At 32.0% G+C, this 27,165-nt stretch overlaps 1 protein-coding gene across 2 annotated transcripts in view; it reads right to left on the bottom strand.

The window, feature by feature from the left end:
* The window catches only part of LOC145292942 (importin-7-like), a 110,493-nt gene that overhangs the window by 1,147 nt on the left and 82,181 nt on the right, over positions 1-27,165 (bottom strand). For both annotated transcript variants that reach the window (XM_080139117.1, XM_080139115.1), the window contains exons 20-27: positions 24,007-24,104; positions 15,910-16,002; positions 8,921-9,141; positions 7,834-7,979; positions 7,684-7,746; positions 5,178-5,245; positions 4,614-4,755; positions 3,102-3,218 (exon numbers count right to left, since the gene is read on the bottom strand). In XM_080139117.1, the coding sequence (XP_079995243.1) occupies positions 3,102-3,218; positions 4,614-4,755; positions 5,178-5,245; positions 7,684-7,746; positions 7,834-7,979; positions 8,921-9,141; positions 15,910-16,002; positions 24,007-24,104 (948 nt within the window). The remainder of the gene's footprint in view (positions 1-3,101; positions 3,219-4,613; positions 4,756-5,177; positions 5,246-7,683; positions 7,747-7,833; positions 7,980-8,920; positions 9,142-15,909; positions 16,003-24,006; positions 24,105-27,165) is intronic.

Below are 27,165 nucleotides of genomic sequence, written 5' to 3' on the forward strand. Positions count from 1 at the left end.
TGCACAGCAAATTTCATAGTCCATGATTGTACAGAGTTTTTAATGAGGATTTGACAGATTTGTAGAAATTAAACCTATCAATTACTGCATATTTCCGGTTCAAAATTTATAAACTCATACAGATGTGGACGTATTTCGTTAAAGATGTTTAAAAAAAAAAAAAAAAAAAAAGCATTTTCAATAAAAAATTAGATTAAGCAGAAAATTTGATTACAAGATTAGAATTCAAGCAGTCATTGATTTAAACATTTTTTTCTGAGCTCTACACACTTCCCAAATAGCAAACTAGATAAAGCTTACTAAGAAAAAAAAGGCTGCAGAACAAAATGTTATTGGCGCTTTTAATTACATTCTATAAAAGACGGAAATACTGTCGTCATCAAAACAAGAACTTAAACTGTTTCTGTTGCGAAATCACCAATACCATAATTGCTACTAATAAAGACATTTCGTCAACAAAGTGACAAGCAATCAGTTGGGATTAAAAGAATCTGCATCTTACACTATACAAACCAAAAAGTCTAGTTTATATCTAAAAAATTTTGAAGCAGAAACTTCCGTATAAATTTTTCCGGAGCCAAAATTTTTAAATTGTTTAAAAAGTGTGTAGAATGAAGTACAGAACATACTCTTTAAAAGTTTCATTAAAATAGTATATAAATAGAAAAATCGAGATAAAAATTTGAAAACATCAAAAAACAGTAGGAACTTAAGCTCTACCTAATTATCTCCTTGAAAGCGCAAGTATTAAGACAGTATTAGAATAGAAAACATTGTTTCAAAAACGGTCTGAACAAATGTCATGTACGTCACGTTATGTCAGTGATTAGCGCGTTGGTTCATTATCTAAACGTTTTTTGGGTTCGAATCGTGGTGTGAGATGTCTTCTTTTTTTTTTTTTCGATTTCTTAAATTTAAATATTGAACCAGTGTTATTTAAACCATTTTTCACGTAACGTACGTTTTTCTGTTTCTTTTTTTTTACTTCGCTTATCCACCTCCAACCACACACCCAAAAACACCCGGGTACCCACCAATTTTTTTAATTTTAATATTGAAACAGACTTCTTTAAACCATTTTTCATGTGTTCGTTTTTCTGTTTTCATCGTTCATTTGCCTTACGTCCTCTCATAACGAGATCGGTTCTACGCATGCGTCAGACGACGTCATAACCTGATTTAGTTTAAATATTTGAAGAACTGACACAATTTCAGGTACGTCGTGTTACCTCAGTTGGTTAGAGCGTTAGGTCATTACCTAAGCGTTTTGGGTTTGAATCGTGGTGTGAGATATCTTTTCTTTTTTTTTTTTATTTTAATATTGAAGCAGGGTTATTTAAGCCATTTTTCACATAATATTGGTTTTTCTTTGTTTTTTGTTACTTCGCTTTCATTAACACCCCCCCACCCCCACCCAAAAACACCCGGGTACCCACCGATTTTTTAAATTTTAATAGTGAAACAGGCTTATTTAAGCCATTTTTCACTTTTTTCTTTCCAGATTTTTTTTTTAAATTTTAACGGTCGTTTTTCTGTTTTCTTTTTCCTATTTTTACATTTAACATCATTCGTTTGCCTTACGTTAGTTTTTTTTGTGTTTTTGTTTTGATTAGGAAACTGAAAATTCTTGCTAATGCTAGACAACTCAAGCAGAATGGACAGTCTTTTGATTGGGGTAATAAGAGGAGGCTGTGAATGTTTTACAAGAATGAACCAAAGATAGGAGCTCAGTCAAGTATCTTTCATAGAAATAATGACAGAGAGACTAAGATTAGTTTGGTTTTACAGCATATCAACCTTTTTGACAGACTAAGAACTTGTTCTTGGTGAGAAAGAGGTTATAAAGAGATCACATGCTAATTTCAAATTAGATTTTGTACTCTGTCGAGACTGCTCAGTATTCCATCTGATTTATAAAAAAAGAAAAGGATAAAAAAAAGAAAAGGATAAAAAAAAGAAAAGGATAAAAAAAAGAAAAGGATAAAAAAAAGAAAAGGATAAAAAAAAGAAAAGGATAAAAAAAAGAAAAGGATAAAAAAAAGAAAAGGATAAAAAAAAGAAAAGGATAAAAAAAAGAAAAGGATAAAAAAAGAAAAGGATAAAAAAAGAAAAGGATAAAAAAAGAAAAGGATAAAAAAAGAAAAGGATAAAAAAAAGAAAAGGATAAAAAAAAGAAAAGGATAAAAAAAAGAAAAGGATAAAAAAAAGAAAAGGATAAAAAAAGAAAAGGATAAAAAAAAGAAAAGGATAAAAAAAAGAAAAGGATAAAAAAAGAAAAGGATAAAAAAAAGAAAAGGATAAAAAAAAGAAAAGGATAAAAAAAAGAAAAGGATAAAAAAAAGAAAAGGATAAAAAAAAGAAAAGGATAAAAAAAAGAAAAGGATAAAAAAAAGAAAAGGATAAAAAAAAGAAAAGGATAAAAAAGAAAAGGATAAAAAAGAAAAGGATAAAAAAGAAAAGGATAAAAAAGAAAAAGATAAAAAAAGAAAAGGATAAAAAAAGAAAAGGATAAAAAAAGAAAAGGATAAAAAAAGAAAAGGATAAAAAAAGAAAAGGATAAAAAAAGAAAAGGATAAAAAAAGAAAAGGATAAAAAAAGAAAAGGATAAAAAAAGAAAAGGATAAAAAAAGAAAAGGATAAAAAAAGAAAAGGATAAAAAAAGAAAAGGATAAAAAAAGAAAAGGATAAAAAAAGAAAGGGATAAAAAAAGAAAGGGATAAAAAAAGAAAGGGATAAAAAAAGAAAGGGATAAAAAAAGAAAGGGATAAAAAAAGAAAGGGATAAAAAAAGAAAGGGATAAAAAAAGAAAGGGATAAAAAAAGAAAAGGATAAAAAAAGAAAAGGATAAAAAAAGAAAAGGATAAAAAAAGAAAAGGATAAAAAAAGAAAAGGATAAAAAAAGAAAAGGATAAAAAAGAAAAGGATAAAAAAGAAAAGGATAAAAAAGAAAAGGATAAAAAAGAAAAGGATAAAAAAAGAAAAGGATAAAAAAAGAAAAGGATAAAAAAAGAAAAGGATAAAAAAGAAAAGGATAAAAAAGAAAAGAATAAAAAAAGAAAAGGATAAAAAAAGAAAAGGATAAAAAAAGAAAAGGCACTTACCAGCTGCTGCTCTTCTCTGTTCAGACAATCGAAACACATCTTCCAGCTCTTTTGTTTGATCTGCATTTAAGCTTGCAGTCAAGGCACTATACCAATTCAGATCACTGCTTTGGAGAGCTAAAAAGTAAAATAGTTATTTTATTTTGTTTATATATTACCAGCCATCTAGAATGTTCTATCCTTTTACAAAGAGTTTTGAATTTATGCTAAGTGAGAGCTTGTGAACTTACGTAAGAGTTTAACCAATTGGGGGGGGGGGGGTACTTGTCCATCCACATACAATGTGCTTGTTAATAAATAAAAAATATATTTGATAATGTTGCATACCATTGCATTATATGGTTGATACTAGTATTTACATACGCATTTTTAAATAAAATCACTGGAAACATAGATAATTTAATAGAGAAGTGAGAGACTAGTAAAGTTTTTAAACTTATGTCTATGACAAGCAACTGTCTTGAACATTTGGTCTGCCTTATTAGACAATGGTTGAATCCAATTTTTATAATAAAAAAAAAAAATTGTGCATAATAACATGTTGAGGAAAACAGCTCGGGTTGGTAGAGCGAGCAGGAGAGATGTGCCCTTTAAACTTATGACACCTTAACTGATTTGTACAACTACTGTTTGCAAAACTATTAGTCAAACAACAGCAATGCTCAAACGCTAGTTTGTAGTGATCATACATTTATGAGAGACAAATTTCATAAGAGAAATTACAAGAGTAGGAGTAATGTTTTTTTGTGTCCATATTATTTATCTATGTAAATATAATCAAACACACATAAGTGATGTGATGATTCCAGTCCAATTACAGATTCTGTTCTAACTTCCTGGTTTCAATTTATGTGGGGGTACTGTTAAAAATTGTGTAATATGTGCATATAATTGTGCAAACATGATACATTTGTGAGAATGATCTATAAATTTTAGTTTTGCTAAGTTTAAAAATCAAATATTCCATTATTAATATAAATCATAGAAAAATAAACAAACACAAACTCCCTTATAATACTTAAGTGTAATTTACTATTGGATAATTTATAAATTACTTTATTTTTAATTTCTCCCTTCACATTTATATCAATTTTTTTAAAATTCCTATAAATTTTTATTATATTTAAATTTTATCTTTACCTTTTTATTTTAAAATTAATCAAAAGTAAATTTATATACCCATGCTTTATATCTATATTTTTTATTGTATATTTTTTATAAATATATAAAATGTATATTGCATAGACAAACTCCAGAAACCGTTAATATAAAAAAAAAAAAGTACAAAAATGCAATTATTAAATGGAAGCATCTTAACTCAATGGAAGAATTTAAAAAGATTTTCACATTTTGTTAGTAATATTACCTCCTTCCCAAACACTTGTTTATAATTGTACTCCAAAAATAACACGCAAGTAGTTATATTTTTGTAATTATTTTTTCCTATTGTACACCTTTTAAAGCGTATATAAAAGCTGCAAATTTATGAAAATAGAAAAAAATTGTTCTTACTTGAGAGTACTTCCTTGAATACCATATATTCATCAATAAGACAATTTTCATCGTCCAATGGAGTCAAATAACTTTCTAATGCAGTCTCATCAGCTCCATCTTCTGTGAAGTCATCATCTGTATCATCATCTGAATGACGGCACTGCAACACAAAAGTTTCATTCTGCATTTAAAATTCATTCTTAATCTCGGGCATTAAAAAAAAAAAATGTAACACGAATTTTGTTAAGGATATAACTTTGAAAAAAAGTTATCCCACCCTAACTAAAAGCCATTTCAATATATTCCAACAAATAGCAGATAGAAATCCCATTCTAAAATAACATTTGTATAGAAATATAGAGTAAAAAAAAAAAAAAAAAACAATTTTAAAATGTAACATTCCCTCCATATTTTCATAAATCATGAAATCATTTTTTTAGTCCTCACTTCTAGATAATAAAATTAAAATGAATATTAAAAACAAATCCAATGAGGATTTAAATAATTTAAAATTATTTTACCCTTAACTATTTCCATTCATAAACATTCTTTTGGCTTTGTGTACCCATGTTTAATACTAACCTTTTCAAGTTTCTCAATGTATTCTTGACTTTCATCATTTATTTCATCTTCGTCACTCTCCAAAATATCTGAAAAAATATGTAAACAATGCAACAATTCACAAACAATAAAAGTTACATAGTTCAGCAATACGTAGTAAATGCTTCCTAGAATGCCTCCTTATGGCCATCTCACAAAACTGTTGAAAGTTTTGAACTTTTGTTACAGACTTTCTATACCATTGTGCTTGACAAAGAGCTAACGTCACCTTAGCTAGTATTCTGGGTACTTTACTGAAAGACTGCTCTGCTTGTTAAGCTATAGATTTTTTTTAAATTTGTCGTTTAAGCAAAAACGATATTACATACTTAACTGTCATATCGAAAATAGTAATATATCCAAAAATTACGAAAATTCTTGGAGTAAAACCTATGGTGTAAAAAAAAAAAAAAAGTATTGCTATAGACAAAAAATATTGCAGCCAGGACAAATAATCTAAAATATTATTTTCGGAGTTATGTCCCCTTCATTTAGCCTCCTACTGCCTACTTTATAACATCTAAGAAAAATGGGATTTTACCCAATTCTCTGTAAAAATTACTTTTAACTAGAAATAAATTTCTACTTGAGTTTTTGTATTTTTTGGATATATTACTATTTTCGGCATAACAATTAAGTACACAATATTGTTCTTGTTTAAGAAAAATCAATCTGTTGACTGTATCTTAATAAGCATCGACTATGCTGTATGAAGTGAATGATTTTTTATGGGCAATACAAAGTGAATATACTATTCAGTGAATGAATTTGCTTTTTCTTTTTCTGATACCAATGAGGCTAGGTTCAATTAATTTCACATCTTTAGAATATACAAGATAATACTTTTATTTTGTATTTTCTGATCTTGGTAAGCAAGACAGATTTTTAAATTATTTTTCACCTTCAGAAAGTTTGGGTCAAAAATTGTTTTTATTTTGATAAACTATTTGATTTAAAAATAAAAATTTCTGGTGCAAAACAAATGATCAATTCTACTCAGTAAAGAGAAAATGCTAGGTTACTTCTGACCATATTCATGGTATCAGATGGCCAAGATCAAGAGATCACTGTTAATTTTTTTTTTTTTATTTCCCCACTTGGAATTTCCATCCATTGACTTCTCTTCGTGCCGATTCCGAAAAACTTGAGCCATATCCACATAAAGCAACATTGCTTGACAAAACATACACTAGGAAGTAGAGTTGCATTGAACATCAGCTCGAGGAAACACTGAATGCCTATACAGATATCTTTCCCCATTTCAGTTTAACTTGGAGAGAAGACTTCAACTAGTGGAGAAGTCAAAATTTGCGGGTGGAACCCTCTTATAAAATCCGTTTTTAGATTTGTTTAATTTTTCATCTTTTGTGTTTTGAAGTGTGACATTCATTGAATGTTAATTATCTTTCAGATTAGCAAAATATAAATTTTCATTATTTTTACGAAAAACACTTAAATCTTTGAAAAATAAATTAATAATTTTCTTTTAGTGAGCCCAATATAGCTAATATACGGTTAAATAGGAAATGCTTTGAACAATCGATACAAAAAAAAAAAAAAAAGAAAGAAATGCACATTTTGCTAAAAATATGATAATTTCTTTCAACAATTTGTTGTTACTTGATATTAACTCACTTATATACACCTGTTGCTTGTATCTACAAACAGTTGCTATCTCCCCTTTTCCTTTTGGCTGTGACTTGCACTTGACATAGTTTTAAGTGTGGAGGACTTTTGCATCCACCACACTCTCGTTCAGAAAAACTTGATCCTGATGGTAAGACAGAGTTAAGACAACCAAGCGTGATACTAGATGCAGGAATTGTCTCCAACACTATGGCACCTAGCATTCCCAAAATGGTCACCTATCTGGTACTGGCCAGTCTGATGATTGCTTAACTTCAGGGGTTATGTAGGCAACAAATATATATCACTTATGAGAAAAGAATTAAACCCTTCACTTAACCATTCTTAATGTAATCAAAAACAAACGTTAAAAATACATGGAAATTTACGAGCCTATGTGAACTTGTTTAGTCCTATAAAGTCTACTGTAGTTTCTTCCAAACTATCATTTTTTTTTTAATGTTGTCACACGAAATCTGAAAGATGGAATTATTCGAAATTCAGGTATGTATGTTATATTTTTGCATATTCTTATAACAAATCATCCTAAATCTTATTTAGACAAAAAAAAAAAATTGGTTCAAAAATCTTTTAAAAAGAAATATTCAAATGTTTTATCTATCGAGACCAAAATGGCTGTGAATGTTTTTTGGGTTTTTTTAAAAAGAAAATTTTCAATTCTATTAAAAATAGTAAAATTCAGGTTTTTATCTTTCTACAAAGAAAAAAGTTACTCAAGAATAATGGATTTTAATAGATTTTAATTCGTCTTTAAAAAAAAAAAAAAACTTTCTTGCATTTTTTTGGCTGTGCCTAGTCCTACTATACAGAAGTTTAATGATAAATTAAAACCGTTCCTTACCTTGCTCTCCATCTTCAAGTTCATCTTCTTCCTCGTCATCAGAATCTAGTTCTTGTGCCTTACCTGATGAAAGAAAGGGAAATATTTATATAAAAATAAAAAATTAAATCTGAATAAATCGATAGACAAAGTTTTTTGACGCATACTTACTAGCATAAGCTCGCTTTAGACCTTTGAATAACAACAAGAGCGCAGGTAAGATATGCCCACCAATTTCGGTAATTTCATTAGGTCGATTGCCTGGAGTATTGATCAGTGAACATAAGCCTAAAACGCTAACTTTACGGTCATGTAAACTGAAAAAAGACCAAAAAAAAAACAGAATTACAAGTGTAACAAGGCAACAGTCACATGACTACATCAAAAAGTGGAGTTAACTGAAAATACAATTGCGAAATAGGATAAAAATTACAAAAGAATTCAGTCCTCAAAACTTTTTAAAATTATTTTTCACAAGCACAAATCCCTAAGAGTTTCAAGCTTAATGTATTCGGACAGATTTGTCTCTCTTGTATCTCTTGTATCTCTTCTTGTTTAGAGAGACAAGATTTACTTCAGGTGGGGGTGGGGGGATACTCCGTCCATTTGGTTATTTATACCAGCTAGATACTTTGGTCAGAATAAGCATTTGACCTGCTTAGTGCAGCTGTTGCAAAATTGCTGCAACTACTACTACCTATGGGACAAGATCAAAGTGTAGTATCTGTTCTTCAGATGCTGCACTCCAATTTCTTGTTCTCTGTCAGTAGAGGAGAAATCTTTCAAGACTGAGACAATTTTTATTTTTGTTCCTTTTCTCCACGTTAAAAAACGACCCTGGTGTCTAACTCTGTCCCGTAGGGAGGCATTGTGAATAGGAACTACTACTACCTTTAATAGATATATTGCAAGTAAAACCAGTTTCACATGTAAAACAAGATCACAAGTACACAATAAATTCAGCAATTGACTTCTATGTGCATGAGAAAATTACAATTTTCTATGAGATAATCACCTCAAATTACAGATATCCATCATCACAATATGCAAATTAGTCAAATTTGACAATTTGGCAGTCTTTTTATATGCTACAAATGTATATTTGAGCGTACAATAGACAGTTCGGCTTACAGAGTCACTTTTAAAAATAGATGTGAGATATAAATTCAGCACTCCAAGAGAGTTAAAGGTTATATGAAAATGGGAAAAGAAAAAAAAAAATTGTTTTAAATGGCAAAACAATGCATTTTATACTTACCCTAGGAAGCAATCAATATCGTTCAACCAATAGTTCAAAAACTGAGAGGTTATGGAGCCAGTAACATTAGGAATCCGCAAAGTCTGTAGGGTCTCAAACAACAGAGGCGGATTGTAGTAGAGTGCAGCAATCACAACTTGCAAACACATTGTTCTCAGTTCAGATGTTTTTACTTCCCGGGTCAATCTTTCCAGTACCAATTCAACAAAAATTGGGACAACCTATGTAAAAAAAAAAAAATTAAAAAAAATAAATAAAAAAAAAATAAAATAAAAAAATAAAAAATCAACTCTAATTGGCCAATGTTCCTTTAGGAACCAATATAAAGGGAGAAACTATGAGAAAGCTTTGATTACCTCCCTTAAATATTAGTTGAATTACTCTATTGTATTTACAAAAATTTATAGGGAACCAACATGTTTTTCCCTTGCTTAAAAATGCTAAAATTAAGTTTCAATTTTAAGTGACGAATTTCCAATTTTTTTGTCCAGAATTTTTCTCTTAAAAATGTGTTGCTCATTTGATTAACTTTGATGGAATCCAAAAAACAATTTGGCAGGAGTTCATAATTCATTTGCATAAAACCAGTTTAATTCTTTTTATTTAAGTTATAGTAAGTTGTATTGTAAGAACAAAATGAAAAAAAAAAAAAACTTTAACAATCCCAATTTCACTATCGATTCCCAGCAGAAACATCCTTACATGAAATAGTACCTAACCTCAACTCCACTTTGGTGTAGAGAAGTACTTAAAATTTTTGTAAAAACTTTATTTTGCAAATTTAATCAAATGATTATTTTTTAAACATAAAGTTATGAAAAACTGTACGGTTTTTAACAAATTAAAAAAAAAAAAAAACTTTAAATCAAATATTTATTATAAACCAGGTTAAGGTAGAACAAAAAACAAATTTTTATACAGTTATAAAAGTTAAAAAAAAAAAAAAAAAAAAAAAACTTCCAAGACATTTTATATATATACAGTGTTAGAAGAGAAATAAGCATCAATTACTTGTGCAAGAGCATATATATTTTTTTTTTATTCTATTTAATTTGATCTTCCATCAGTACCTTAGGTTTCAGCAGAGTTAAAGATACAAATGTGACAGATTCATCAGCTAACATTTTGAGATTTGTGTGCATGGACACACACTGCCAATGATATGCATCTCATCTGTTCTATTTTCAACTGCTAAGTTATAAATATTCAATTACTTTCGTTGCAGTTTTGTCTTAATGAAAAGAACTATTTCAATTCTGGTTTTGTGCAAAATTGATCATGGAAAAATTTGAACCTAAATATTTGTGGTTAAGAATCTGCATCACAAGATCAAATTAGCAGATTTCAGACAACCTCAATTTTAGCAGGAGCATAGAAAAAGTCAGAAAGATTTAGTATTCAACAATATAACATAAAATATAATTTAACACTGTCAGAACACAGAAACTTGTCATGGAAGTGCTGTCATGTCACCCCACTCCTAAGGGGTTCAAGGCTGAACCCGAATAGCTATATCGATATTTTAAGCAAAATAGTGAAACTCTGGATCAACCAGGCAGTTGCAGGTAAGTCATACAAGTGTAGCAGTAAGACTCAGCACCCTGTCATCCCAGCCAAAAGACCCAGTCAGTGCTGTTAAAGAACTTTGTTAATCACATCTGGTCTCCCCGCTTGCCTAATTGCAACTCCCATCAACTATGTGGAGCACAGTAGAATGAGAGACAAACTGATCCAGCCAAAAAAAAGGTTAAGTTCAAAAGACAAGCTAAAAACCAAGACTACAAGAGCTTTTGGAAGTGTAAAACAGTGACAAAGAAATGTAGCCAATCTCACAGTAGTCAACACCAAAAATGAGTTGATCAAATGAAATCAACAGAACAAATCCTGAACACTGAAGCAAGTTTGATAAATGAAGTTTTAAAAATGAATCATTTTTCTGAGACTATAAATAAATATTGCCTACATGCATACACACATTATAGAATACTAGCTGTACCCTGCCACGCGTTGCTGTGGCTTAATTTCGTGTATTGGAAAATTCTAATAAAAAGAGAAAATGCATGTTTCTTATATTCTTAGTACAGCAATCCACTCAAAAAAAAAGGGGGGGGGGGAATATGGTACTCTTGCAGAATTGGATTCGGATCCTCAGGAGTTACCATCAATCATGGCTTGGTCTCGACCAACATTCAGTGGATTAAGCCAAAAGTTGCTAAACCATTGAAACGCTAAATAGTTTTCTTTTTTATTGCATTCAAAAATGTGAGTTTTTAATTAATATTTGGGTGGGGGTGGGGGGTACTATACACAGATTCGAAAAAGTTGTTCAAAAACGAATAAATGAAAGCAAAGGTAAGGTAAATTACGTTTCTATCTAACTGGAGAATTTTTTAGTGTTTTTATTTAATGAAAAATGTTTAATCGGCTTTAAAAACGCAGTGTTTATCTATGTATTTGAAAAAGACGAATGGTCGCGAACTCTGTTGAATACGTTAAGTTTGGGAAAATCAGTTAAAAACTATACAAAACAATGTCAGACACCTACTGATTATATGTTATTGTGACAGACTGACATATTCGGTAGGTTTCTGATAGTATTTTGTATAGTTTTTTAGTCTTAAATCATTTTCTCAAACTTAACATCAACAGTGTCCATCACCGTTTGTATTTTTCAAATTTCCAAGTTTAATTAAAGTTCTATGATATGTTTTTTATTCAATTGTAAGGTTAAAGTACAGAATAGATACAAAACACCCTCACCTCCCCATATTAAGAATGGCTTTTTAAATAATAACATTTCAGCACGGATCACTCTCTACATGAGTACCTAATATTTTTTTCAGCCATTCTTACCATAAAGAGGGATGGTGTTTTGTAACTATTCTGTGCTTTTTTAACTAACACTTTATTATTAAAAAAAGATATTGTGAAATTATAAAAAAAAAATAAAAAGATATTGTGAAAGTTGAATTTAACTTGGAAAAAAAAAAAAAAAAAAAATGAATGGCGCGTTCAACACTGTAGCCGGACCTTATTTGGCAATAAGGTCACGTGAGTCAATTAATGGGTGCTAATGCACTTACTGATCCGCGCTTTTTTTTTTTTTTTTTTTTTTTTTTTTTTAAATCGTAAAGGTTTGTTTTTTTTTTTTGGTATTTTTTTTAGATTAGGTCCACCTCCACAATTTTCTTTTAAATGATGACTTTTAAAGGTTTCCGACTATGCTGAATACAGAAATCGCATTGAAATTTTGCAGAAAAAAGTAGTTATCGAGATATAGATAGTTGTTTTATGCATTGTATTCTTTGGCGGCCATCTTTGTTACGCGCATAGATTTGTTTATGACGCGCGCAAGCGTGTAAAAAAGACGGCTGTCAGAGATTACAATGCATTATACAAATTTTTAATATCTCGATAACTTATTTCTGAAAAATTTAATGCGATTTCCGTATTCAGCAGAGTCGAAAACCTACAAAAGTCGTCATTTAAAAGAAAATTGTGGAGGTGGACCTAATCTAAAAATTTACCGTTTTTTTTTCATTCAATTGTAAGGTTAAAGTACAGAATAGGTACAAAACACCCTCTACTCCCAATGTTAAGAATGGCTTTTTAAATAATAACATTATTATTTCAGCACAGATCAATAAGTGCACGAGTACCCAATTTCTTTAAAAGCATTCATATTTTCTTATATAAAAATAACTTCTGTAAAAAAAAAAAAAAAAAAAAACGTGCACTTCCAATCTTTGTTAAAAAAGGTTTTCTTGAAAAAAAAAAAAAAAAAAAAAAAAAAAAAATGGTAAAAAAAGCAAAGAACAAAACAATCGGTATTCATGCAGAGAGTGATCCGTGCTGAAATAATAACGTTATTTAAAAAGCCATTTTTAACATGGGGAGGGGGTTTTGTACCTATTCTGTACTTTAACCTTACAATTGAATAAAAAAACAAAACTTTAATTAAACATGGAAATGCGATTTAAAAAATAGCGCAGATCACTCTCTGCATTAGCACCGAAAATACAGAATAGTTAGAAAACATCCTCCCTCCCCATGTTAAGAATGGCTTTCTAAATAATGTTAATGATTCAGTACTGTTCCTTGTCTGCTTAAGTTAAATTTTTGTTTATTAAATTGTTAGGTGAAAGTCCGGAATAGTTACAAAACACCCCTATCCCCATGTTAAGAATGGCTTTCTAAATAACGTCATTATTTCAGCGGGGTAGCTTCTCTGCATAAGTACCATGTTTTATTTTTAAATTGTTAGGTGAAAGGACAGAATAGTTACAAAATACCATCCCCATGTTAAGAATGTCTTTCTAAATAACATTATTTCAGCACAGTATTTTCTATGCATACGTACTATCTATTTTTGTTTATTAAATTGTTAAGTGAAAGTATAGAATAGATGCAAAACTCCCTACCCATGTTAAGAATAGCTTTCTAAATAACGGTATTATTTCAGAACAGTACCTTCTCTGCATAAGTACCATTTTTTGTTTATTAAGTTGTTAGGTGAAAGTATAGAATAGTAACAAAACGTCCTCCCCATGTTAAGAATGGCTTTCTAAATAACGTTATTCTATTATTATGCTACTTTCTCTGCATAAGTACCATGTTTTGTTTATTAAATTGTTAGGTGAAAGTACAGTACTCATGCCGAGAGTGATCCATGTTGAAATAATAACGTTATTTAAAAAGCCATTCTTAACATGGGGAAGGGAGGGTGTTTTGTACCTAATCTGTATTTTAACCTTACAATTGAATAAAAAACACATAATAAAACTTTAATTAAACCTGGAAATACGATTTAAAAAATAGCGCGGACCACTCTTTGCATTAGCACCAAATATTATTTAAGCAAGTTACCAATCCGTAAAAAGAAACTGTACTTTTACCAACCAATCAATCTTATATCGAAAAACAAAAACAAAAAAAACTCAAAAAGCAAGCGACAAACTTTTTTTTTGCCTTATATAATAAAGAAAAAAATTTTTAAATTAAAAAATTGGAAGATAAACAAATGAATGTTTTTTTTACTTATCAAGTAAACAGAAAATGAAATCTACTTCGTTTCATCAATTCGTGGCTGTGAAATGAATCGAACCAGAAGTTCAGTTTTATCAACAAAACAGGTTCGCACGAAAATATATTTATTATATTGAATATTCTAATAATTCGCGAGGTAAATTTATTTTAATAACATAAAAACATCCCTCGACTCTAAAGATGGGTTGTCTGAAAATTTCAAATAAATTGGTAACGTAGAAATATGGTTTTATTCACTTAAAACGAACCAAAAATTACATTTTTATATATATAGATTAGATACATACATTAATCAAATTGAAATCAATTACAAAACTGAGTCAACTACAAATATCAAATTAAATCCATAAAAACTCAATATTACATAATATAGTGATATAAAGCCAAGTGTGATGATTTTGCTCCCTTGCAAAATGTTAGATACAAGGCCAGATGTGGTTTTGAGAAGCTCCATGAGATTAGTGTATTATGGCCTACAAAAACTGCATTAGCAGCTCTGCCAGCAATCCCTTCCAAGAGGCATTTTATGCAATTAACAAACCCTTTCTCAAAGAGAAAATAAAGCCTGGGAAGATGGATCTAAGATTCATACCTTAACACGACAACAAAAGATGCTTATGGATTTGATGTGTGTGTTAATATGACTGGTAAGAACACACTCAAGTGCTGTGGCGTGTGTGTGGGTGAACTTATAATGTATATATTCAATAAAGTTATTCGAAATTGACACAAACTCAATAAAAATGAATTTACACTTTCAGAGCATATATAACTTTAATATTTCAAAGCTACAGAAATATTCACTTAATTCACATGCATATTGTTTTATTGCTGCGTCTTACATGGCATGAACATAAGAAAAAAAAGAGAGACTAACAGGAGTTCCTCAGAAAAAAGTAGGGGTTTTTTTTCACTTGGAAAGTAAAAATGAATTTGAAACTTTCAGAAATCATAAGAGAAAACAAATAAAAATAAATAAAAAAAACAGCCTAAAAAAAACTAAGTTTTATTTAGAGAAAATATTCAAACCTGCCAGACATAAGGACACTTTAATTCAGAGCCCACCAGAGGATTAAATCTTTACATGTTGCCATAAAAATCTAATATATAAAAGGCTATATGTCTGTCTGTGTCTATATTTTCTAACTATCTCTTCCGAAACTAAAAGTTGCAGAGAAGCACTAGGGGCCTCAAATGATTGGATTTTTTATGGATTGTTCTTTTAGGAGTTTTTAGCCGGTTAAAATAGTTTTTAAAGGGGTCAAAAATGAATAAAATTGAAAAAAAAAAAAAAAAAAAAATCGTTATACAGTTTGTACATTCATCTTAGTTTATTCTTAATCGGTTCATACGCATGTCACATTGGTACAGTGGTAACGTCACCAGCTTTGAATGCTACAGTTTTGTTTTCAGTTTCGATTCTGGCTGATGGCACTTTTTTTGTTTTTTTACCTTGGAAATCACGACTATAATATATACAAAATCAGGACAAATTAAAATATATTTAAGCATATTTTCCGACCGAGAAAAGTACTCCCCCATCCACCCGCTAGTATTAATATATATATATATATATATTTATTAAAAGATTTGAAATCCTAGTATTTGGGAAATATACCTTCGAACTAGCTTAACTTGGATATATTTGATCCAAGAGGTACAATGGAGAGGTTTGTGTTTGCACACAAATTTCCCACAAAATGTTGGGTAGATCCTCTTCTATCACTAAACATTGGATTACAAAAAAAGTTAATATGGTATCATGGCACAGAAGGGTTGTAGGTTTCCGATTCAATCCAAGGCAAATATTTTTATTTTTAACTTTAATACGAAACAATTTAGTAGTGAGAAATGGGGTTCCTGGGAATTTTGATTTACAATCATCAAAATGCAATCAAAATAAATATCTAATCAAAATAATGTCCAATAAACTGATAACTTACCCGATCTACTTGCCCTTTACATTGCAAAAGAATAACTTCAAGTAATTTAGCCGCATGGCACTCTGCATCTTCTCCAACATCAGCAGACAGCACCTGAAATAAATGTTAGGAAATTTTGAACATAGTAAAAGCAGGTATTTCTTATAAGTTAATCCATAAATCAACCAATTTTTTTTTTAATTGAAATCTCAACATTGAAGTATATTACATCACAAACAGGTAAGGAAGTGTTAACAGCAGTTTTAATGTGCATACATCGGACTAGTTTTTACACGCATTTCAAATAAAATACAAATAAAAAATTTTAAAAATAATAAAGAGTTTGAGTAATGAACAATCTATTGAGATTAATTTGGATTATTAGTGTCGTCTAGATATGTTATGTATGCTGTGTGCACTACTGCTTCTACACTTTACAATAGTAAATAAAATGTGTTATTTCCAAAAAGGAAGCCAATTTCAAGTGAATATATAAAATCGAGGAAAGTTTTTTTTTTGTTTTGTTTTTTGTTTTTTTTAACATGGAGGTTACCACTTTTCAAGGTCCAGAAGCCACTGGGGGATAAGGGTTATTGCTTGTGCAGTAATCAATTAGATAGTGTCATAGTAATCATTAGTATTGGAGATTTGATAAAGTGTCTTACTTAAGGGGGCGGTTTATCAGGAATTTGTTTATGTTGGACTTGAAGACATCCAAGTTGTAGTCAGGTGGGAAGCAGGCAAACTGAGGAAGAAGCTTTGTTCATGGAATCTACGTTTTGGTTTTGGCAGATAAAGAGTGGGGAAAGTTATTGACAGTGCTTTCAGCTAGACGGGTGTTTATCGTGAAAGATTGGCGAGGGAGGAACCAGAGATTGGAGTTCAGACAAGCACTTGCCATGGAAATAACGATAAAACAAAGAGGCTCGCAACGTCTTTTCTGTGGGAGAGAGGGTGCAGGGAAAAGAAAATGGCATCCTCCACTAAGCCACAAAATCTATTTTGTACTCTGTCAAGGCAGGATAGACTCCTTTCCAGCTGTGGCAGCAGTACTCCATCCTTTTCAAGCAGATTTATCTATTTTATATTGACTTGACTAAAAACAATGCAGTGTGTAAACTTTAGAAATATTTTATGCTAGATTAAAACTTTGGCAACATGGACTTCCGTAGGATGATTTAGTAGGGCTGTGACAACAGCATATTCTTTTCATTGTTTTGACTCTTGATGGTTGGTTGGTTGTTTTTGTTTTACGGCATATCAACCTTTTTCAGGTTATTTAATGCCAAATCTAGTTATTTTGAGGAATGGTTTTTAATGGGGTATATTTGTTTTTTAAGTCAGATTCTATTTAATCCATAGCTGGGACCCTAACAGGTACTACCACTCCAGGTCAGAGTGGACTTGGGAGCAATGGCAATTAAAGGGTGGCTCCACACTCCACAAGGCTCACAAGCTGGGGCCTCACCATCGGATATAGTTTTAGGTCATATCCAGGACAGCTGTATAAAGGGTTCTTTTTAAATTTTTTTATAAAGGCCAATTTTTTTTAAGATATGAGAGTATGGAATGGGGATTGTTTTTATCAAATAACTCTTTAATATTGTTTTCTTTGTAGAATCGATTTCTTACTGTTACAAAATCAGTACATTTAATTAATGTTTGATTGTGAGTGGTGTTTGACAAGGTATACAGATGGGTTGGATTTCTTTTTTTTAGGAGATATGAGTGCGTTAAGTGAGTATGGCCTATTTTTATTCTTGTTAGTTTGACTTCTTTTCTGCTTAGTTTCGTATTTTGTTCTTGTTTTTTTTTTTGCATGATTTTGTGAAGTTTGTTGTTAGGGTGTTAATTCCAGTAGGTTTGCCATTTCTCTGTTGTATATGCGTTGATACGTCTTTTTAGGTCTATGTATGGAATTTTAAAATTTGCATCGATTGGGAGATTTAAGGCATTTTTTGCTGCAGAATCTGCTAATTCATTACCTTTAATACCGGAATGGCTCGGTATCCAGCAGAAAATGATTTCTTTTTTACTGTTTAGTTCAGTTAATTTTTGGAGTAATTTTGCGATTAGGGGGTTGTCCATCTTTTTATTTTTTTTTTTTTTTTAATCGCTTTTAAAGTAGATTGGGAGTCTGAAAGGATAATAAATTTGTTTTTTTTTTTGTTATTGGAGCCGAGTTTGAGAGCTAGGATTAGAGCATGTATTTCAGCACTGAAGATTGAGGTTTCTTTTGGGAGGTTTGATTGTTTTTTGATTGATTTATTCAGTATTGCTGCACTGGCTGTTGCGTTGTTTTGTTTAGACCCATCTGTATAGATGTGTGTGCAGTATGGATACTTTTCTTTGATTTTATCGAGATCATCAAGTTATTGGATGAGTATGTTTCTTTTCATATTTACTTAAACTTAGGTCGATGTTAGGGGATACGATTTTCCAGGGAGGAGTTTTGAGTAGGACAGTTTCATGAATTTTAGCTATGGGTAGACTTGCTTCTTTGGAAATCGATTTTATTATAAGTTCAAAGGTTTTGATTGCGTTTTCTTTTTGGTTGAAAAGGTGTTTACGGTTTGGATTTAAAGTGCTATTGTGTGCTGGGTTTGTGGGGTTGGCTGTAAGTTTTGTGTAGTATTTTAGACCAAGGTTTTGATTTCTGAGCATTGGAGGAGTTTCATGTGCTTCTGCATACAGGCTTTCTACAGGGGAGGTTGGAAATGCTCCTAGTGCTAGTCTTAGTCCGGAGTGACATATTGTGTTGAGGGTTTTTAGATATGACTTTCTGGTGGATTGATATATGAAGCTACCATAATCTATTTTGATCTAATTAATGTTCTATATAGTTTGAGTAGTGTGTTCTTGTCAGCTCCCCAATCTGTATGGGCGATGACTCGTAGGAGTTGTAATGCTTTATTACATTTGGTTTTGATGTGATTGATGTGTGGAATGAAATTTAGTTTTTTGTCAAAAATGATTCCCAGGTGCTTGTTTTCATTTACGAATGGAATTTTTTCGCCTTCAATCTGTAAGGTTGGGTCAGGGTGGAGTTTGCGTTGGTTACAGAAATCGATGCATTTTGTTTTCGTTTTGGAGAATTTGAAACCATTTTTAGTTGCCCATTTATTAATTTTATTTATGTTATGTTGTAGTTTTCTTTCAATAGTGTGATTGTATTTAGAATGGTTATTGTTTTGTAGGAAGGTTTCTTGTAAGCAAACAATGGCTTGGTTGAAGAGTGAGATAAGTATAAGAAGTTCATTATAATTAGATCTTATTCCACGACAATTCCATTGGATAATTTGTTGTGTTTTATTTCTATCCATGAGGCTGTTTAGTTTTCATCGATTTCCATCTCTTTAGAAGTAGAGGGTTTCTCTTTTGTCGGAGTTTGTATCTTTGGTGAAGTGTTTTGCTGGTTTTTTATTTTTGTTTGGATCTGGACGTTGATCTGGATCTTGCTTGAGATGTTGCTGTTTTGGCTTCTTGTTCATTTTTTCCCCTCTTGATTACTTGTGTTTCATTTCTTTTTTTTATCTAGGGTGTTTTCGCTTTCCATTTTTTCTAGAATTTGGAATCTATTTTGAGTGTCCATTGCTTGGTTTTCTTTTCTGGAACGTTCTTTATTTGCTGTTTTATCATTGCTTATGTTTTTATTAATTTCTGGTAGTTGTTTTGTTGGTTTCTGTGATAATTTTTTTAATGGTACTGTTGTAGATGGAATATTATTTTCTTTGTTTGGATTTGTTATTTCTATTTTATTTCCCAGATTTGAGTATTTTTCTTTCAGGCTATTCTTTAATATTTAATGTAATCAGTTTGTTTATCAGCTCCCTATATTGATCATGTATTTCATTATGTTGGTATGGTTTAGTTGTCTTTTTTGTTGTCTCAGCATATGTGTTGTCTTTTATGTACGTCTCAACTATTTTTCTGGCTTCTGGAAACGTTGTGTTTTTCTTGTACTTTACTTCTATAATTTCTTTTTTATATGTTTTGCATATTTTAGAAAAGACCAGGTGATCTTTGCAGTTTGCGCATTTCACCTCATTTATGCATTTTTCTTCGGTGTGGTCAGGCTCTTTGTTGCCGCATTTTCCACATTTTTTATTCCTTTACAGGCTTCTCTATGATGTCCATATTTTTGGCAATGGAAACATCTTAATGGGGCTGGGATATATTGGTCTACTTTTACATTTAAGTAACCAATTTTTATTTCCTTAAGTATTGTTGATTTGTTAAACATTAATATATATATATATATATATTGGTTGTTATTATTTTATTGTTTCTTTTTATGTTTATGCGGATGTGGTTGATTACTCCTTGTTTTTCTAATTCGGTTTTTATTTCTTCTTCAGTTGCTAGCGATAGTTCATAACTTCGAACTACTCCCTTCGAAGTGTTTAGTGTTTTATGGGGAAAGACTTTGCACTTGTACTCATGAAGTTCTTCATTTTGAGTAGAGATTAAGCATCTCTAAGATTGGTTATCTCAACTAGTAGATTTCCAGCTTTTGTTTTTTTGATCATTTTTGGTTTACTTTTTGTGGATAATGTTTTTTTCTATTAGGAAAAGTGATAAATTTCCAATTTTTTATATTTTCGATTAATTCAATAACCAAGAATCGTAGGAAGTTTCCTTCGTCTATAGTTGGAACAGTTTTTCTAGTTTTGAATTTTTGTTCTTCATCTGAGCTTGAGAGATCAGAGTCAGAGGAATGTTTTCTTTTAAGGGTTTTGAGGGGGATGCATTTGTTTTTATTAGCTATGGATTTTGGTATTTATTTTTCATCAACCACGCTCCCTACCCACCTCGGAGTCCAAAATTGGGGCATATATGCTATTTTGGTAAGGAGTTCTCAAGCACTATATTTTCTGTTCAATATGTCCTCAAAAATACATTTGCTCAGATGGAGTGTTGAGTTCTGGTCTTTCCAATTGATTGACCCTTGCCAGCGCCTTCTAGCACTTACTTGGTTTGCCTATTTTTTGTCGTGGGGGAAGAAAAAAAAAAAAAGATGGGAGTACCTTTAAGTTTCGTTCTTTGTTGTGGTAGTTGGTACTTTGGGTGTAAGTGCTAGGGCTTAGCGTGACTGGCCGATTGGTCAGATCGGGCCTCTCCGACCGCCCGTCTAGCCAAAGCAAGGGCCGAAGTAACGTGTTGCAGTGCCTAGACTTTTATGCCCCCAGGTCTAGGTTAGCTCAATCACCAGGATTACGTCCTAAGGCATTACGGGTAGCAACCCACGGCTAACTGGTTGCCCCATTGAGGGATTTTTACCCTCTGCAGGGGGGCAGTCGGCTTATTCTAGTGCTCTACAACAGGGGAAAATAAAATAATGGGGGTGGGGGGTAAGTAGGGAAGGAAAACGAAAAGGAGAGGGGAGGGAAAAGGGGTTGTTTTTGTTTTTGCAGAACATAATTCAGTTTTACAAAAGAGAATAGAAAACAAAAACAGAAAATCGATGTAGGTGCATTTCGTCTCAGGACGCCAATAGACAGCCTGATCTGGTAGCACCAGTTTGACTCTTTAGTATAGATCCATTAATATCTTTTGTTTTACATAGACTGATGTGGTTCTCAGTTGATTGACTGTGTCTTACAGTGTCGGATATATACTTGAGAGTCAAAAGAATGAAAAGAATATTCTGTTGTCACAGCTCTAATGATTAGCCAAGATGGCCTACCAATGCTCATGTCACATGGTACTTTAAAATTGTGAAATGCAAACATAGAAAAGAAATGCATTTTAATCGTATATGCAAAAAGAAAAAAAGGAAACTACTTTTAGTGTCGTCTCTTCAGACAATTTTTGACCAAAATCTTTTGCGTTTAACAAGAATTTGAATAAAAGAAAAGAAAACAGCAAACGAGAAGGAAGTTGTAACTACATTTTTATTAAATGGGTTCATCACGAGATCAGTTCATTTGCATAATTCAAATTAAAATTTTGGAGAAATTATTTTTATTAAGAATAACATTTAAAAAATAAAAATTAGTTGCAACTTCCTTTTCTTTGATTTCCGAAATAAAATGAGAAAAATGGTCTAAAATAAACAAAAGTGTACTGTAATTATTTCAAAATAACTTTTTAGATGCAAAAAAAGTTGGTATTTTATTGGTTTTAATAACTTTTGCATCAAAAACTTAAGCATTAACTTTTTTTTTTTTTTTTTTTTTAATTACATTTTCACCCCATACAAGGCACATTGCCACTTTGGTGTAGGGGCAACAACTACTGGGGTACTATGTAGGGATTTGGGCAGCAAGATGTTGGTTCACATTGCACTTGAACTTATGCACGTCAGTACAGTTGGGGAAGCAGGGACCTGGAATGGAATTCCAAAGTCTAGCGGTTCTGGGAAAGAAACTACTGGAGTACAAAGATCTTTTACATCTAGGAATTTCTGTGTGGGGGTGGGATTTTGCAGCCTGTCGGGTCTGTCGAGGGTGTTCACATCGTGGGGGCACAAGTGCTTGCAATTCGTCAGAGCATTCACCATTATAATACTTGTAGAAAAGGCAGAGGGATGCAACGTTTCGGCGATGGGACAGAGGCTGAAGCTTAGATGCCAATTCAGGGTCTATCAGATTAGCGACTCTCTTTTGAACCTTGTCAAGGAGCGAGAGACTAGTAGCCGATGCACCAGCCCAAATATGACAGCAATACTCCATATATTTTTTTTTTTTTTTTTTTACACATATGGGCGAATGGTTGCCTTATAGAGGTACAGGATACTTTCGGGTCTTAGTAGTTTCTAGCACGGTAGAGAGAGCCTACCTTCCTTGCAGCGGCCCTGGCAATGCCCTCGCTGTAATTGTTCCAACTCATGTTTCCTGTGAACGTTAGGCCAAGGAGCTTGAAAGACATACTCTCAGATAAAGAGTCATTGGCCATTGCTATAGGTGGTAGAAAAGGTTTCTTGTAATTATTGAATGAAACTAGTTTAGTCTTGGCGGCATTGAACATGACCATCCATTTATGTCCCCATTCCACTACAGATTGGAGGTCATCCTCTAATGTTTCTGCCATTTCTTTAGATATGTGTTCATTTGTTTTCCTGTCTTGTTTGTTATAGAGTGTGGTGTCATCAGCATATATACCTATCTCAGAGGCAATTTTGTCGGGGAGGTCATTAATGAATATTAGGAATAATAGAGGTCCAAGGATAGACCCCTGGGGCACTCCCACATTTATATCATATTGTTTAGATGTACGACAGTCGAGGACAACCTGGATTTTTCTCTTATCTAAGAAGGATTTAATTATGTTAAGTATTCTACCAGTGATACCGTATAATCTAATCTTCCTGAGGAGACCCTCATACCATACCCTGTCAAAAGCCTTAGATATATCTAGAGCTACCGCTTTGTCCAGTGAATTGTATATACGTTCAGAGATTACAGTAAGGATGTCTGCTGTGGAACGGGCTTATCTAAATCCATATTAACTGGAGTTATCTCCCCGTAGCATGTTCAACAAAATGCCTGACTTCAACGTGCTCTCATAAAAATGTGTTTTTCTGCTGTAAAAAAAAAAAAACTATTCGATCAAATTAAATGATTTTTTTTTTCCCCGGAGATCTTTAGTCCAAAACGGATACGTACAATATAACCTTTTTTCGATATTTTCATTTTTTAATGTCTTGATTAAACTGTACAAGTACTACGTTTTGCAACAGCTTTTTCAGTTGCTTTCTTTTATTCAAATTCTCATTAAATTTCAGTAAAAAAATTGTCTGGAAAAAGAAAAAACACCCAAAAGTCCTACAGATTGCATCAAAAACTATTAAAACGCACTTCATTCCTATATTCAGATTTCGCAATTCTAAATTACCACATAATGTCAACATCAGTTAACCATGTTGACTACATAAGTACATATAGGCAAAACTTTATACAAGATTAAAACATCATGAATATTTGAATCATTAATTCAATAAAAAACAATTTAACCATAGCTGGAGGGAAAACAAATGTATTCAGATTTTTATTAAAAGTATTAGTGAAAGAGATGCAACAAATGTTGAACACAAAGTTCAACCTGTGCCGATGAGCCTTGCACCACTGTCACGAAAGATACAAAGAATTACGGAAAAGCAATTTTTTTGATACTTACAGTTTTAGACATGTTATAGATGGCTTCAAGATGTTCAGGTGTAGCTAAGAAGTTGGGTGTGTCAACAGTAATGTAATTATGAAGAGCAGGCATCATATCTGAAAATTACATTAAAAATTAACGTTGGATTAATGACAAGTCGGAATTTTTATAAATTTGTATTATTCGGACTAATATTCTCATCAGAGTCAATGTGACCTCCAACCTTCAGGTGCATCTTATCAGATCTTGGAATCTAAAAGGCAAATTTGATAATCTTTAAAGTAAGGAATTACAGAATTTTCCACAGAGGATTTGTAGTTATCATCTGTATTAAAACCTGAACCTTCAACCTCCAAAAGACTGTCACAACTGATTGTTAACCAACACTTATCTGTTGCACCATGTTTTCCTATGGCATAACAGCTAACAGTAATGGTTTAACAACTCTAAATGAGCCTTCTGGAAGATGAAGGTTCAATTCTTACAAGAGATAATAACAAAGTAACACTTTTATCCGATCCTGGCTGACAGAATGAGAACAATCAAACCTTGTAGATTAAACAAAGGGTTCAGGTTGAAATGCAGTTTCGGTATACAAAGATGAGAATAGAAAGTTTGAATAAAAAAAAAAAAAATTTTATTTTTTTTATTTTTTTTTTTTTTTTTTAAATCAATATTTCAAACATTTATTTTCAAAATTGAGGTTTGGTTGTTTTGGTTGTTTTTATTTTACGGCATATCAACCTTTTTCAGGTTATTTAATGCCGAATCTAGTTATTTTGAGGAATGATTTTTAATGGGGTATATTTGTTGTTTTTTTTTTAAGTCGGATTCTATTTAACCCATAGTTGGGACCCTAACAGGTACTACCACTCCGGTCAGAGTGGACTTGGGAGCAATGGCAATTAAAGGGTGGCTCCACACTCCACAAGGCCCACAAGCTGGGGCCTCACCATCGGATATAGTTTTAGGTCATATCCAGGGCAGTTGTATAAAAGGGTTCTTTTTAAATTTTTTTATAAAGGCCAATTTTTTTAAGATATGAGAGTATGGTATGGGGATTGTTTTTATCAAATAACTCTTTAATATTGTTTTCTTTGTGGAATCAATTTCTTACTGTTACAAAATCAGTACATTCAATTAATGTGTTTGATTGTGAGTGGTGTTTGACAAGGTATACAGATGGGTTGGCTTTCTTTTTTTAGGAGATATGAGTGGGTTAAGTGAGTATGGCCTATTTTTATTCTTGTTAGTTTGACTTCTAGTCTTGTCATCAGTTTTCTCCGTTCTTTTCCAGAGGTTGGGCTTCACCTGCTGGAGCTTGTTATTCTTGCAGGCATTCCATGACTCCTGCCACTTGTATTTGTTGATTAGTGGTTTGTAATCAGTGTGACGTACTTTTGTATTGCTGATATTCATTTTTAAAGATTTTTTTACTGCTGTATCAGCTTTTTTGTTGCCTTTGAGTCCTATGTGGCTGGGAATCCAGCAGAATACGATGTCAGTGTTTTCGGAAAGGGAGGTGATTCTTTCCAGGAGGTTTATGATTAAGGGGTTGTTCAAGTTTTTGTTATTTAATGACGTTAAGACTGAAAGTGAATCAGATAATATTAAGTATTTGTTTGACTTGGTTTTTTGGATGATGTCGAAAGCTAGGCTTATGGATGTTGATTCAGCACTAAAAATTGAGCAGTTGTCTGGGAAACGTTTTTGTAGTATATTGTTGTTAGATACGGCTGCACTTCCACCTTTGTTTAGTTCTTTGGAGCCATCTGTGTAGATGTGTGTCCAGTTTTTATATTGTTCTAATATATTATTGAAGTTATTTGTATAAGTTATGGGATGAAGATTTTGTTACATTCTTGGGGTTTAAATTTACCGATGGTTGTTTAATTAGCCAAGGTGGAGATTTTGGTTTGAGGGAAACCTGGATTTCTGTGGTATCTATTTGGGCTTCTGTAAGCAGGTCTTTTATACGTAGACTGTATGGTTTGATAATATTTTCTCTCCCATTGAAGAAGTTTGTGTGTTGTGGTTGGAAAACACAATTGTTTGCAGGGTTTTGATGGCCATGATGAGTTTTAAGCAGTAATATAGGGCTAGTTTTTTCCGTCTAAGTGTCAGTGGAGGTTCGTTAGATTTGGTGTATAGGCTTTCCACTGGTGAAGTGGTGAAGGCTCCGAGAGCCAGTCTTAAGCCTTGGTGGCGTATTGTGTTTAGTTCTTTAATATATGATTCTCTGGTTGCCCCATATATGAAGCATCCGTAATCCAGCTTGGATCTTATTAAGGAACAATATAGTTTAAGTAGTGTGGTTTTGTCAGCGCCCCAGTCAGTGTGGGCTAGGACTTTGATCAGTTCAATGGCCTTGTGACATTTTGTTTTTAGATTTTTTATACGAGGTATGAAGGTCAATTTCCTGTCATATATTAAGCCCAGGTACTTGTGTTGTTCAACAACAGGGATGATATTGTTATCCAGTTTTAGGATGGGATCATGGTGAGTTCTTTGGAATTTATAGAAATGGACACATTTTGTTTTTTCTTTTGAGAATTTAAAACAATTTTCTGCGGCCCATTCGTTTATTTTATTTAGACAAAGTTGCAGTTTTCGTTCAGCTGTGTTTATGTATTTTGATTGGTAGCATATGAGTAAGTCGTCCACATATAGGGCACAGTTAGTACCAGGGTTTATGTTTTCAATGATTTTATTTATTTTTATGTTGAAAAGGGTGACGGATAAGATGCTACCCTGAGGTACCCCCATTTCTTGTTCTTTTGGGGCTGAGAGTGTGTTGCCTAGTCTTACTTGGAAGTGTCTATTATTTAAGAGATTGCAAATGCATTCTGCCCCTAAATCCAAGTTCATATAGGTCTTTTTTAATGCCATATTTCCAAGTAGGGTCATATGCTTTTTCTAGATTGAAAAAGATTAGGTGTTCTTTTCTGGCAAAAGCTTCTCTGATGAATGTTTCTAATCTGACTAGGTGGTCGACGGGGCTTCTATTTTTTCTGAAGCCTGATTGATGTTCTGTTATCAGGTTTTTGCTTTCAAAATACCATGTTAGTCTTTCATTGACCATCCTTTCGAAGGTCTTGCATACACAGCTGGTGAGGGCAATGGGTCGGTAATTTGTTGGATCTGAATGGTCTCTTTTTGGTTTAGGTATTGGGATTA

Source organism: Euprymna scolopes, chromosome 14, assembly GCF_053919585.1.
Source record: "Euprymna scolopes isolate OS-2025 chromosome 14, ASM5391958v1, whole genome shotgun sequence".
Lineage (NCBI taxonomy): Eukaryota > Metazoa > Mollusca > Cephalopoda > Sepiida > Sepiolidae > Euprymna > Euprymna scolopes.